We start from the raw sequence: 12834 nt of genomic DNA, 5'->3' as shown, positions 1-12834 counted from the left end.
TACACAGTTAAGTAACCTAATACAAATGTTTCTTTGTAACATTATAACAAGTATAATGATGCGATGCTTACATTTGTCGGCAAATGTATCAGCCCTGAATATCCATTTACATTATTATAAACAAACGGCTTCTTAACATATTGTAAAGGAAATATTCATATTTAAGTAATATATACAATTTTAAACTATATGCCATGCGATTAATACAAAATCAGTCACTACATTTGTTCGTGGTTCGCACTACTAGCAGATTCATAAATGGATCACATAAATAGTTTTCTTTCTGTATACATACAACCATGTACATAATATTGTTGCGAAAAGTTCCTAGGCAAAAGGATATGTCCAATTACGGAACCGTTATGGTTTCGATGTATAGAATCTTCAAATAATTCTTATTAAAAAATTGTTAGGTTTTTTATTTTACATATTTCTTTATACATTTTGTTGAAAGCAGTTAAATAGTATCATTCATTTTCTTTTAAGTGCAACGATACTATTATAGCTTTTTACTAGGAAGAGTTTCTGTTATTACTAGTTCAATCTTAAAATATATTTTCCTGTTTTGTTAATTTTATATAATGAATTACCCAAGAATTAATTTTAGTAAATATATCAATTAATTTTAATGTTGCTTCGTATAATTTTTGTTATAAGATGACATAACTAACATTTATTATTTAATTTTTTTACAATTTTTAATACTCAATTCGTATTCAATATTGTAAATAATTATTACTTTATGTTTCTCCATTTTTTAGTAATTTGTCACTTTTATCTAAAAAAATAAATTTTTGTTGATGACATGTATAATTTACATTTTATTGATATCTTTGTTTTTGTTATTACATATACCAAAATATATTTTAAAATACATATTATAATAATTTACAAACATTACGCAAAATTTATAAATGCGAGTAACATTGCAATCATTAAAATAATAGAATATTTTGTTTTTACTGATACATTACAAGGTTCTCTCCCTTTTCTAGGTTGGCAAGCACACATTTCAAGTACATAACCGTCTACCTATAAAAATATGACATAATTCAATTTAAAAAAAAATGGAAGTTACTAATATATAAAATCAAGTTATAAATATAATAACTTATAAAATTTTCTAAAATATTGAACAAATGCTTGTATATATAAAATATACACTAAATAAATTATACGAAAATTATTATATATTAGCTACAAATTATAAAATATAAGGTATAAAATAGAAAATTATAAATTTGATGTTACATGTTGTTCATAGCATCCCGATGTAATAGGTACTGTTTTATCTTCTATTGCTTTTCCACAAAACGATGATGTATTAACAACTGCAATCATTTTTAAATTTATGGAATGTATTTTATATCTTTTGATATAAATTTTTACAGAATGATGCACTTACTATCATTGTTATAAATAAAAGTATATTTTATGCAGACATTGCCAGATTTTGCAGTACATAAATGTTCCTTTGATTCCCAAAAACTTGTTGTATTAGGGAGATTTTCTAAAATTTAGATGATTATTTTGTTGCTGTTAATAAGAAATAATGTATTTTGTACATAATAATGTACAAAAATAAATAAATTCAAAATGAATATCATTAACATTGTATTATTTAAATATAAGTGAAAGTATTTATACAAATATTTATATTGTTATTTTATTACTACGGAAGTAAACAATTTTACCTGTAATAATTATATCTGGAATGCAAGGAACACCTTTACGTGTTGAACAATTATATCTCTCAGGTGAATTCTGAAACCCAGGTGCTAGCCAAGTGAAGTTAAAGCACTGTGATTCATCTGATTTAACTATAAAACAGACAGCAAATATGGTTTAAATACTTTTTCAACTTTGTAAAGTTTAAATGTTTCAAATATAATTACCCAACAATAAAAGTCCATGACAAATAATTAAGAATACACATAAATCAATTTTCATCATTTTGAAATGTCTAATACTTCACTTCAAACAGTCCAGTTTACCATTTATTGTAATCAGTTCATAGAGCTTATCTGATAAAGATAGTCTTTATCATAATAATCTATCAGAAACCTGATATTGCACCTATAGTACAACGACTACATACTACAACTATAGTACAGTAGTTGTAATTAGCACCACATGCATACAATAAAAAAATTTGTTTGACTAATGAAATCGATATTTCGATATTTAAAATAGTTGTAATTTATTACAATGACTAATATACATTAAAATTTTTTAAAGATGTAAAAATTTTTATTCTATAATATTATGAAGTAAGTAAAAATCAGCCATTATAAAAAGATTCTTAGTCTACTGGTAAAGATAAACATTTTTAATAAATGCTTTATACATTTTATTTTTGATGCTTCCGTTACGCTTTTTTTCATTTATGAAAGTACAAGTTAAAAATTATGTATGAAATTTTATCAAAATTCGTCATGCCTAGCTAATGCTTCGCCAAAATCAGTTGCTTGAGAACCAACAAAAATATCATACTTTTCTAGTATTTCGTCTTTGGTAAGTTTTTGGTCTGCATCTGTATCTGCTTCAAATATGAGGTGTCGAGATTCTGCCTCTGCATGATCGAAGTCAGGTGGAATAATCCAAGTTTTCACCTAAAAGAAAATATTTAATTAAATCAAATTTATTATTTTAATCCTGTTATCTTGCATTTTAATTATCTTGCAGATATATTATCACCTCATCAAAGTCTAGAAAACCATCGCCGTCTTTGTCACGATACATAGAAAATTGTTCCTTTTCATTTTTTACCCATTCTGGTTCTTCTTCACCTTCTGCACCATCATACATATCACCTATAATGAAAAATATAATTGTAAAAGATTACTTGATAAATATGAATTTTAATTAGTTTCTAAATTGACATTAATCAGTCAATATTTATAAAAATCAAATAAAAAAAGAAGTAAAATGTATACCGATATATTCTGAAAGAGATATCTTTCCATCTCCATCTTTGTCAATATCTTCCATAGTTTCTAAAACTACAACGTCCTTCATATGATCTGCTTCTTCTGCATGAAGGAAGGCAGCAAACTCTTTTTTAGTAAGAGCATCATCACCATCTAAATCTGCAGCTGTCCAACGTCTATGATCTTTCTTAAGCATAGCAACATATGAAAATACATTATCTTTGGATTTTTCATGATTTTCTGCTTCATGTTCATTCATATCTCCATAAACCATTGCTAAGTACTCTGTCCATGGCAGTTTTTCTTTTTCTTCCGGATTATGAGATTTCCATTCACGTTCAACATTGTCTCTTATGTAACGTTGTTGTGTATATAATATCCAGTCTTTAAGTTCTTCTCCAGTAACATAACCATTTTTATCTTTATCTATTTTATCAACTATTATTCCTAGTCTTCTTGCACTTTCTTCAGGAGTAAGTTGATCAAATGTTTTCGCTTCTTCGCCAAGAAAAGCTTCATGATCATAGGCTGGATTATGTTGGGAATTAACAAAATGTTCTTTTTTACTTGGCTCCTAAAATAAAATTTATTTAGAAAAACGACTTATTTTAATGAATTTTAAAATAAAAAAGAAGTATATTATAAAAACAGTACATTATTTAAAATTATTTAACTACATTAAACCAGGTTATGTATAGAAGATTTCGTTTTTGTTAAAATAATAATGATCTTTACCTTTAAGAGTTTGTAAATAAAAATCTTTTGTTACACAAGCTTTTAAAAAGTCCAAATTACTTGAAAACTATACACAAACCTTATTAATGATTCGCGGCTTATGATCGTTTTCCGGTTTCGGAATTGCCGTCGCCAAGACAGAAAAACCAATCAGAATTTGGAGAAGCATGAATTCTTGCATAACTAACGTGAACACAAAACAAGAAAAGAATATCGAAAATCAGTAAATAAATGGAATTATTAAAATGTCGAACGTTAGAGGCGTCAATGATAGCTTATTTTACAGTTTCAGCTCAGGTTACTCGAAGTTCCACATCAGCAAAGCATGTCTTGCTTGATGCTGCATCCCCACTTTCATGCTACATATTCGTTTCAGAAATCAACTCGGATGCTGATGCCGGAATGCTTTTGCTCTATAGCGCAAGCATCATGACCGAGTTACACTTATAAGATGACCGAATGCTATCAAATCAACCCGCGTATGATTACGTACGTCTGGTCCACGTGATTACTGATAAGGGAATTGTATACAAAAAACAGCGCGTTGATTATCCAATGTAAAGTGTGAAATTTCATTTTAGTAAAATTATATATTGTATTAGGATAATTTAGGAAGTTCAAGGTAACATTGTGTCGAGTTAATTTGAAAAAGCTCAATTACTTTGCTGTATGAATACTTTAATATATAAGATATTTCATAGTACAAGTAAATTGTATAAATATCCATAGATTCTTATGAAATTTTACTTTTGTCTAATGAATATTAATAATAATGAAGTTTATAATTTACTATAAACACGTACGCGCTTTTAACATTAAAAATGAAGTAACGAGTAATAATATATCTCGCAGAAAACTCATTCAATATTAGAGGAAGTGCTATTCATGATTAACTCTAATTGTAAACAAAGACAAAATATGTTTTTATTGAATTGAATTATAATTTATATTAATGAACTTACTTTAATTAGGTAAAAAAATATGTACAAATTTATTTATCTTGGCAATGATATTTACAGCTGTATAAATTAGAAGTAGAATTTGTATTATATTTAAATACTTGGCATGTAGTTAACTAATTATTACTATTTACCCGCTGTTGTCCATATACAGTTACATACTCCCAAAAATATTCAGACATTATACAAGTTTGCCTTCTAATGGTATATTTCGATTGATTATAAAAAAAATTGGGTTGATGCTTTTACATAACATTGTAATGAAAAATAAGTGGAAATTATGTCCAATTCCTATATTACACAAATATTCGAACACCTAACAAAAATGAATATTTTGAATATTCATAGTAAAATGTTTATATTACTCACATTCACAACGTTTAAAATATTCTGAATAGTTTTGTCTACATTAAACGTGTTTAATCGTTGTTTTGTCAGTGCCCAAATATTTGGGGGGCAACTGTATATACTTTTTTAATTTAGAAGATTCAGTTTTAACTGTACACGAATAACGTATACGTAAAAGGAAAATAATAACAAACGGTTTCCATCCTTTTTTAAAACCGGCTACCTTAGTGATAATAATTTTCTGTAACGTGAATGAGTCACATGCAACGATTCTTTTATCTAGGATGTGCTTATCCAGTTATCTTATATTTGCTGACGATAAAGAGAGTACGAGCTGGGAGAATCAGGTATACACTGTCATATACGTTCATAATTACGGTGCCTACATTTCGATACTATTTCATTAAGTGATTTTTTACGGATGGTAGAAGTTAAATTGTGTTTTTGATTATAAAATTTATTTGGTATACACGAGTGTCAAAACTAGCAATTTGGTAACAAAATGGTTATGGTTGCTAAAACTTCCGGGCCACAATTAGAACAACGAATTCAATGTATAAAATTTACTATTTTCTGCTTGAATGCCATTATATGGGTAAGTGAAAAAATCAGAACAAATGTGATTATACTTAGTCTATACACGAAGCTTATCGGAGGAGTTATTACCAATCAACTAATATAAAAATCAAAATTTAATTTGTAAAAAGATTTGCTCGGATCTTTGCTTTTCTTAATCAAATGATAATATTTTTAAAGAATACTCTCAGAGATATGACTTTCCTAAGGAAGAACTTTTTTTTAAAGCCTTCTATAAGTTTCATTTTCTAAATGTCTTTTTGCTTGGACTAATTCTGTTACGAGAGTGATTGTTGATGCTCCGTTGATACTATATAAATGTATTTGCGGAGGCAATTTATATAAAAATGTTTCTTATTGCAACATACATCCCTTTTACACGCGAATCAACGTGAGTTAGATCACGATGTAGCAATCATATCTACAGGGTGATTCACCTAACTTGACGACCTCAAATTGTTCGTAAACTATTCACTGTACGAAATAGTGTATGCAGCAAAAGTTGCATGATTTCAAGGGGGATATATGTTACAATAATTGTTGTTTCTATATTATTTTTATACACAAAGTTTTGAAGGTCTCCATGATTTTTTAGAATGGAACACCCTATATTTATTAAGAGAGTATTAAAAGCTGAGTAAATAAATATTAAGGTCTAATATGTCTAAAATGAGTATTTATTGAGATATTTACGATAGAAGTCTTATTCTATTGAAATCGAATCAGTTAACATTGCAATGTATAGCTGAATTGAGGTTAGATTAAAAATAAGTTGCAATGAAAGTTTTAAAAGGGAATGCTAGAATCTTTTAAAAATAGTGTTTACATAAAAACGTACGATTAAAAAAATTTTTCAAACGTTGTACGTATTTTTTAGTTACTTGGAAGTGCAATGTTGGGATTGTGTATGTGGCTAAGATTGGATCCAAGTTTCCAGGAATGGGTCGAGTTTCTTGAGATATACGAATTTTACATCGGCATTTATATCTTACTTGCGGCTTCGATATTCATCATAGTTATAACTTTCGTCGGCTGTGGGGTTGCTCTAATGGAGCATATCTTTGGCCTTTACATTGTAAGCTATACTTAATTATTATGATTATTAATTTAAAAAGTAACTGTTTCAGAAATATCACATATGATATTTCTCGTGGAATGATTCCATAACGTATTCTGAAATAGATCAGATGTCCTGTATTCCTCAAAATTATTAGAAGAAATACTGTAAATAATTTATTATATTACACTTTTTATCGTTGGAATATAATTTTCTCTTTTTATTGAAAATATTCTCAAAAATATTAAAAAATTAGCGCTTCCTTTATTTCTTAAAATTTTGCAAAAGTAACTTTCTATTGTATCCTATTGTGATATTAACGAAGTTTTACAAAGTTTCTTCTATACAATGTGTGTATAATTTTTCTCACAATTTTCATATTTTTTAGTATCTATAGTAGTATGGTACTTCTTGGTGAAATAGTGTAGAGTATGAAAAATGTTTTATACTACTTAAAATATTTGTTGATGAAAAAATGTAATAATGACTAAGCATAATTGCATTGATTTTCCAGTATGTAGGTCTGCAATTATTTTCCTACATTCTCGGCATAGCAGGGACCGCAGTGCTCCTCGATTATTCCACCTACGACAGTAAAATTCAACCGCTTATACGACGATCTATGACTGCCCTTATTAATAACTACCATGATGAAAGAACAACATACATTTTACAATTAATTCAAGAAAGTGTAAGATAATATGTCATCCTATAAATATACGTACTACATAATTGAATATGCATAAATAGAAAACATTTAAACCGTGATGAGCTTATTTTAATAATTAATAAATAATATTTCTTACTATGTAGAGCGTTGTACCTGTTTCGTAGTTTAATTAAAGATAGCATGTAATTATATAAGTTGGACATTTTCTTCACGATTGTTCTCTATAGATATGAAGTAATTAATGCAGAATTATTAAAGTGATATGTTTTTTTATTACATAAAACGTGTATAACATAAAATTTGATCTGCACGTCGAGATATTTTTGAAACTTCTTTGTATTTCTTTTGTACACGCTAAAGTAAGGAGCGTAAAATTAATCGTGTGATTTTAAAATAGATCGGTTGCTGTGGTGCCGATGGTCCGATGGATTATTTAACCTTGAGAAAACCACTACCCACTGAATGTAGGAATACAGTTACTGGAAATGCTTTCTTCTACGGGTGTGTAGAAGAGATTTCATGGTTTTTGGAAGGCAGATCGGGTTGGCTGGCCGGTTTAGCGTTGGCTCTATGTATGCTCCATGTAAGACCTTAAACGTATTTTATAATAGTAGCGGTATAGAGATTTTAAAAATAAATTATTTCTTAGATTACTTCATATTTCTTACAGTCTATTTTGATGCATAGCTTTTTATGATGATATTACCTTTTTTCTAATAATGAATTAAATTTTGCAGATAATAATAGCCGCTCTTAGCTTAACGCTAGTCAGAGCTATTAAGCGGGAGGAACAATACGTCACGTTTAAACGCTAAGAAAAATATTAAATTGACTGAACGTCAATTTTCATCGTATAAATTGTACACATGCATGCATTCCATTAAGCCTTATATACATACGTATTAACTAAAATATAATAATCATTTCGTAAGTTGAAATGTATGCTCATGAAATACATACATATATGACAAAGTGGATTGAGATAAATTAAAACGAATTCAATACGATAATATGTTTGAGAAAGGGACGAAAGACAGAATATTCTTTTTAATACAGTTCATTTTTTTCAGTTTCTACGCATAAAGTAATTATTATTGATCATAATCTTATTTTAAACCAGTTATGTTTTAAATACACTGACTACATTTTTAGATATATGTATACATGCTTATTCTAAGTTTAAAATTAAGTTCCATTATGAATTTTCATATACATATATATTTATATTTTCGTATCTTTCGTTCTACTCGTACAGAATACTGAGTGGGTAGTATATGTAATGCCACATAAAACTTTATGTATGTACTTACATATTAGTCTTATATTGCGTACAGGGTGTGTCATATAATTGGAATGAGTCATGTCTTCTGTGTGATTGAAGATAGAAGAAGTTAGCAAAACAGTACTTGACATAATATTTATTTTCTTACCTTTTATTCAAGTATATTCTTATTTTTACTAATAATAACTGTAATTGAGGACATTTTTGAAAAAAGGGCCCATAATCCGAAATGAATTGAGTAAATCGGGTTAGAAGTTTTAGTTTTAGTTTTTCCAATATATTATTATATTTGAATTGTATAGCACACAGATGTCTTGTGAACATCTTAAAGACGTAATTTTTATACGTTGAATAATGCGTAAGTACTTACTTATGTCTTTAAGACGTCCAATTCAGATTGTAAGACGCTCAGACCAAAAATAGACGTCTCTAATTGTAAGACGTGTGCTATTTGGGTTTATTGGCTATACAAGTAGCGAACGTATTTTTCTTTTGTTTTTTTTTGATCGGTACATGATCCACAGAATAAAGTTTAATGTTTTTAAATTCTTGTATACCATAACGTTGTGAATGTGCCGCAATATGATGTATATAGAGGATACAAGTAGCGAAAGTATTTTTCTTTTGCTTTTTTTTGATCGGTACATGATCCACAGAATAAAGTTTAATGTTTTTAAATTCTTGTATACCACAACGTTGTGAATGTGCCGCAATATGATGTATACATATAGAGCGAAGTATATAGAGTATATAAAGTATACAGGGTGTCTGTTTTATCTCAATACAGCGAAATATCTTTTAAGGAAGTGATGTTAGGGAAAAAATGTTTTAACAAATTTAAATGGAATGCTATATCTTTTTATACATAATATGATAGTGTGTGTTAAGACGAATCTAACGAGGTGCGAACAAAGTCATTTCCTTTGATAAAACAGACACATGCGACAGTGAGGAACGTATGGTGGTCCGGTTCCCGGTTTTTCGCATTTTACGACCTTCCATGAAAGAAAATGACTATGTTCGCACCTCCTTTTTAAATGGAATGCTATATCTTTTTATACATAATATGATAGTGTGTGTTAAGACGAATCTAACTAGGTGCGAACAAAGTCATTTCCTTTGATAAAACAGACACACGCGACAGTGAGGAACGTATGGCTCCCGGTTTTCCGCATTTTACGACCTTCCATGAAAGAAAATGACTATGTTTGCACCTCGTTGGACTCGTCTTAACATACACTATTATATTATGTGTAAAAAAATATAGCATTCTATTTAAAAAAATTAAACTGACTTTGAAATCTCCTCCATCATACCCGGTACAAAAAAAGTATTTATACCACATAATTTTCCCCCTCGTACCAAACAATTTTTGTTAAAACATTTTTTCCCTAACATCACTTCCTTAAAAGATATTTCGCTGTATTGAGATAAAACAGACACCCTGTATAGAGCAAGAATGGTTAAATTACTCAAAAAACACTGATTGAGTAATTTGCTACGATACATTAAATTCATTATATAAATCTTCTGAATAACTAAGCAAATATTGAATGATCATCGAATTGTTGCAGACGTAAACAAAAATCAGGCGGATGAACGGTTGCCGAGTAAAATAACAGAGATCAACCGAACACAAGTAAACAGAAAGTACTGTATTTATCTCAATTGTTGGAATACTGCGATAAATGTTAGGGGAACATTTTTAAACATATGACAGTTAGTTAAAGGCGATTTACCGAAAAGGGTCTATTGATCTATAGATCCTTTTTTCAGAAACGTCCTCAATTATATCTTTTTTTTATAAAAGATTATACACTATTTTAAATGCACTGACTACATTTTTAGGTGTACATGCTTATTCTAAGTTAAAAATTAAGGATATTCCTTCGAAAGGCATCAAGTGGCCGATGATTGATTTGAAAGGGTCTAGCCGAATAAGTTTATTGCTCAATAAACTCTCCATTCTGTAAAAGGGCTCATTTTGTAGGTAGAATTTCAAGGAGCGTAATCATATATTCTTTTTTTAAATTTAAACACCTCTTGCTGTTACTAGAGGTGACTATTACGTGCACGGAACGGTAAAAAATAGTGGTTTTTAATTTTTTTAACTATGACGCAGGGTTTCAAAAATTCTGAACATATTATGAGTTAATAAACATGACAGGTAGTTTCTACTGTAAAAATGTGAATGTAGTTATTTGATAACTTTAATAAAAAATTGGCATTTCAAATGTTGTTTAATTTGTTAAAAATAGGTTTTTCATTCAAAAAATCTGAAAAAATTCTCAGATACATATGTAACACTCTGGCTATGGGTATCTCAGATTTTCTTCATAACTTTTTGTGGGATAGAACAAAAGAAATAAAGTATGAAATGAAAATGATGTTTAGGTTGATAACTACCCTAATAATAGGGATAGAGGGTTAAAACTTTCAGGAAATTGTCTTCCTAGGAAGCTCTTTTAATTGACGTATCACACGTTTCATTTGGTTTAGGGGCACTTTTACCACGCTTATTCGGTGGGGAGCAAAGGTCGACCCCAAATATAAAATTTTAATTTCCGAGATATTAATAAAAATCTTTCGGTACTATGCATTGAATGTTGCCTATTCAGACGTTACTAACACAACCGTCTTCGCTGTGTAGTCGTTATCGTCGTCGACTGTCGAATAGTCGATGACACAATATGTAAGTAAGTAAGTACTTAGTATCTATAGCCTCAATATCTATAGGGTACCCCACGCAAAACCGGTTATTGTAACTCCAATAAATCTAAAATTCTTTTTTTCTTTAAAGTCACAAAGTTGGTGAAATATAGTTCCAAACCCAAAATCAACCTAAGACAACCCAAAAAAAGGGTATTGGGGTTTCGCCCCCTCCCCCTAAATTTCAAGTCAATTGACCACCGGTGCCTTTCGGAATGACAGCTAAAATTAAATTTCATTATGTATTTTCATACGTATTTATATTTTCGTATCTTTCGTTCTACTCTTACAGAATACTAAACGAGTAGTAGATGTAATGATAGGATGTGTCATATAAATGGGATAATTCATGTCTTCTATGAGTTTATTATAAATTATATACTGTTTTCATTATTAAATTTGAGATATTTTGCGAGTAAAAGTACTAGCTGTTTAAGGAGAAATGTAGAGATTTTTTGCAAAATTATTTCCAAAAATATATTTCGTTTATTAATATGAAAGTGATTTAAATGCAACTAATAAACTTTTTAATATTGTATTATGTGTACGTGCTTTATAAAGAATAATGAATTAATTTGTGAAATATTTATTTTTCCGTACTCCACATCTTATGTATAAGTACATTGAAAAGGTGTAATTTTATCCTCCAAGGATATACACTACCGGCCAAAAGTTTGGAATCACTTGCCGATTTCCATCAAAATCGAATATACCAATAATTCATACACTCAGTTTAAGGCAACGCTCGGAATGAACTTTTCTACTGCCGGGAAATATACTCTGTTTTTGCCTTATATAGGAATTCGTGATTCTTTTGTTTACCAATAAGCGTCGAATGTTACAATATTAGATTCCAATTGGCTGGTCTGGGGGCCCCGAAAGTGTATAAATCGGACATTTGTTATACATTGCCACCATTCTCGTGTCACAATTCTCGTCACATTCTCTCTACTGGAGTTCCAAAGTCAGTCGATATCAGATAGTCTATCAGTTCTTGGGGCAATATTTCTTCAGTTCTTGCGGTTGCCGCTGCCCAATCGTGTTTCACGAACGGTCAACTTGCTGTCTCCAGTGCCCTCACAGGCCCCGAGCTGGGAGCAACCAAGGATTAACTAAACATTTGTCCTAAACCATCAAGTCAAGATAAAAGCTGAACAAGAGCCCGTGCTGTCGCTGGAAGGCTGCCAGCATCTCATCCCAGGTGGGAAGCGCTCGTGCCGCGCTTCCATTTCTCCACCTCCCAGTGCAGCCTCCACATGGTGGGAGTCTAACCTCATCAGCGGGACCTCTAACCGGGATCACCCAGGTGGTAAGTCCCCAACCAACAGTACCATGAGTTCCATTAAAAAACTCAAAACATCCGATCCAGTCGACCCGATGGCTTCAAAATCCCCGGAAGATTCCGAAACGTTTAATGTAACCACAAACAACAGATTTGCGGTCTTGGCCGAATCAATTGCCGCCGTCCCCTCAGTAGAGGACGCCATTTTGATAAATTCTGTGCATGCGCCGGGCCCCTCCGACGGCTATAAGTCTTCTGCCTCCCCGGCGGCCACGGCTGACGGCGC

At 30.3% G+C, this 12834-nt stretch overlaps 4 protein-coding genes across 5 annotated transcripts in view; 1 reads left to right on the top strand and 3 right to left on the bottom strand.

The window, feature by feature from the left end:
- LOC108573944 (dnaJ homolog dnj-5) overlaps positions 1 to 228 on the bottom strand; it is a 3766-nt gene extending 3538 nt beyond the window's left edge. Inside the window, exon 1 of the mRNA XM_017936436.1 lies at positions 72 to 228. The gene's annotated coding sequence lies outside the window, so the exon portion shown is untranslated. The remainder of the gene's footprint in view (positions 1 to 71) is intronic.
- Positions 229 to 897: 669 nt separating this feature from the next.
- On the bottom strand, positions 898 to 1996 carry LOC108573936. The gene is made up of 5 exons (XM_017936426.1): positions 1896 to 1996; positions 1695 to 1820; positions 1406 to 1510; positions 1252 to 1331; positions 898 to 1032 (listed from the first exon to the last, which is right to left on the bottom strand). The coding sequence occupies exons 1-5, from the start codon at positions 1951 to 1953 to the stop codon at positions 898 to 900; spliced, it is 504 nt and encodes a 167-aa protein (XP_017791915.1). The 5' UTR covers positions 1954 to 1996.
- Positions 1997 to 2369: 373 nt separating this feature from the next.
- Positions 2370 to 4010, bottom strand: LOC108573942 (calumenin). Of its 2 annotated transcripts, XM_017936434.1 has the most exons (5): positions 3950 to 4010; positions 3745 to 3848; positions 2937 to 3504; positions 2698 to 2813; positions 2370 to 2612 (listed from the first exon to the last, which is right to left on the bottom strand). In XM_017936434.1, the coding sequence occupies exons 2-5, from the start codon at positions 3844 to 3846 to the stop codon at positions 2424 to 2426; spliced, it is 975 nt and encodes a 324-aa protein (XP_017791923.1). In that variant the 5' UTR covers positions 3847 to 3848; positions 3950 to 4010; the 3' UTR covers positions 2370 to 2423. The 2 variants fall into 2 exon arrangements, with proteins under 2 accessions (XP_017791923.1, XP_017791922.1); XM_017936433.1 differs by having other exon boundaries at positions 3745 to 3985.
- A 1284-nt stretch (positions 4011 to 5294) lies between these two features.
- LOC108573945 (23 kDa integral membrane protein) lies at positions 5295 to 8298 on the top strand. The gene is made up of 5 exons (XM_017936437.1): positions 5295 to 5567; positions 6426 to 6623; positions 7120 to 7296; positions 7673 to 7858; positions 8013 to 8298. The coding sequence occupies exons 1-5, from the start codon at positions 5475 to 5477 to the stop codon at positions 8088 to 8090; spliced, it is 732 nt and encodes a 243-aa protein (XP_017791926.1). The 5' UTR covers positions 5295 to 5474; the 3' UTR covers positions 8091 to 8298.
- Positions 8299 to 12834: the final 4536 nt, after the last annotated feature.

The sequence above is a fragment of the Habropoda laboriosa genome, unplaced genomic scaffold (assembly GCF_001263275.1).
Source record: "Habropoda laboriosa isolate 0110345459 unplaced genomic scaffold, ASM126327v1 scaffold187, whole genome shotgun sequence".
In the NCBI taxonomy this organism is placed as follows: domain Eukaryota; kingdom Metazoa; phylum Arthropoda; class Insecta; order Hymenoptera; family Apidae; genus Habropoda; species Habropoda laboriosa.
This window is presented reverse-complemented; position numbering and strand designations above follow the sequence as displayed.

What these genes read in the sequence shown, in the direction of transcription:
- LOC108573936 (XM_017936426.1), bottom strand. Translation starts at nt 1,953, where the DNA reads ATGATGAAAATTGATTTATGTGTATTCTTAATTATTTGTCATGGACTT. An exon ending in TCCAGATATAATTATTACAG is followed by an intron (nt 1,511 to 1,694) that starts GTAAAATTGTTT and finishes TCTAAATTTTAG; the next exon opens with AAAATCTCCCTAATACAACA. An exon ending in TTTTATTTATAACAATGATA is followed by an intron (nt 1,332 to 1,405) that starts GTAAGTGCATCA and finishes AAATGATTGCAG; the next exon opens with TTGTTAATACATCATCGTTT.
- LOC108573942 (XM_017936434.1), bottom strand. Translation starts at nt 3,846, where the DNA reads ATGCAAGAATTCATGCTTCTCCAAATTCTGATTGGTTTTTCTGTCTTG. An exon ending in AGCCGCGAATCATTAATAAG is followed by an intron (nt 3,505 to 3,744) that starts GTTTGTGTATAG and finishes ATTTTATTTTAG; the next exon opens with GAGCCAAGTAAAAAAGAACA. An exon ending in GTTTTCTAGACTTTGATGAG is followed by an intron (nt 2,613 to 2,697) that starts GTGATAATATAT and finishes ATTTTCTTTTAG; the next exon opens with GTGAAAACTTGGATTATTCC.
- LOC108573945 (XM_017936437.1), top strand. Translation starts at nt 5,475, where the DNA reads ATGGTTATGGTTGCTAAAACTTCCGGGCCACAATTAGAACAACGAATT. An exon ending in GCTTGAATGCCATTATATGG is followed by an intron (nt 5,568 to 6,425) that starts GTAAGTGAAAAA and finishes CGTATTTTTTAG; the next exon opens with TTACTTGGAAGTGCAATGTT. An exon ending in TACAATTAATTCAAGAAAGT is followed by an intron (nt 7,297 to 7,672) that starts GTAAGATAATAT and finishes ATTTTAAAATAG; the next exon opens with ATCGGTTGCTGTGGTGCCGA.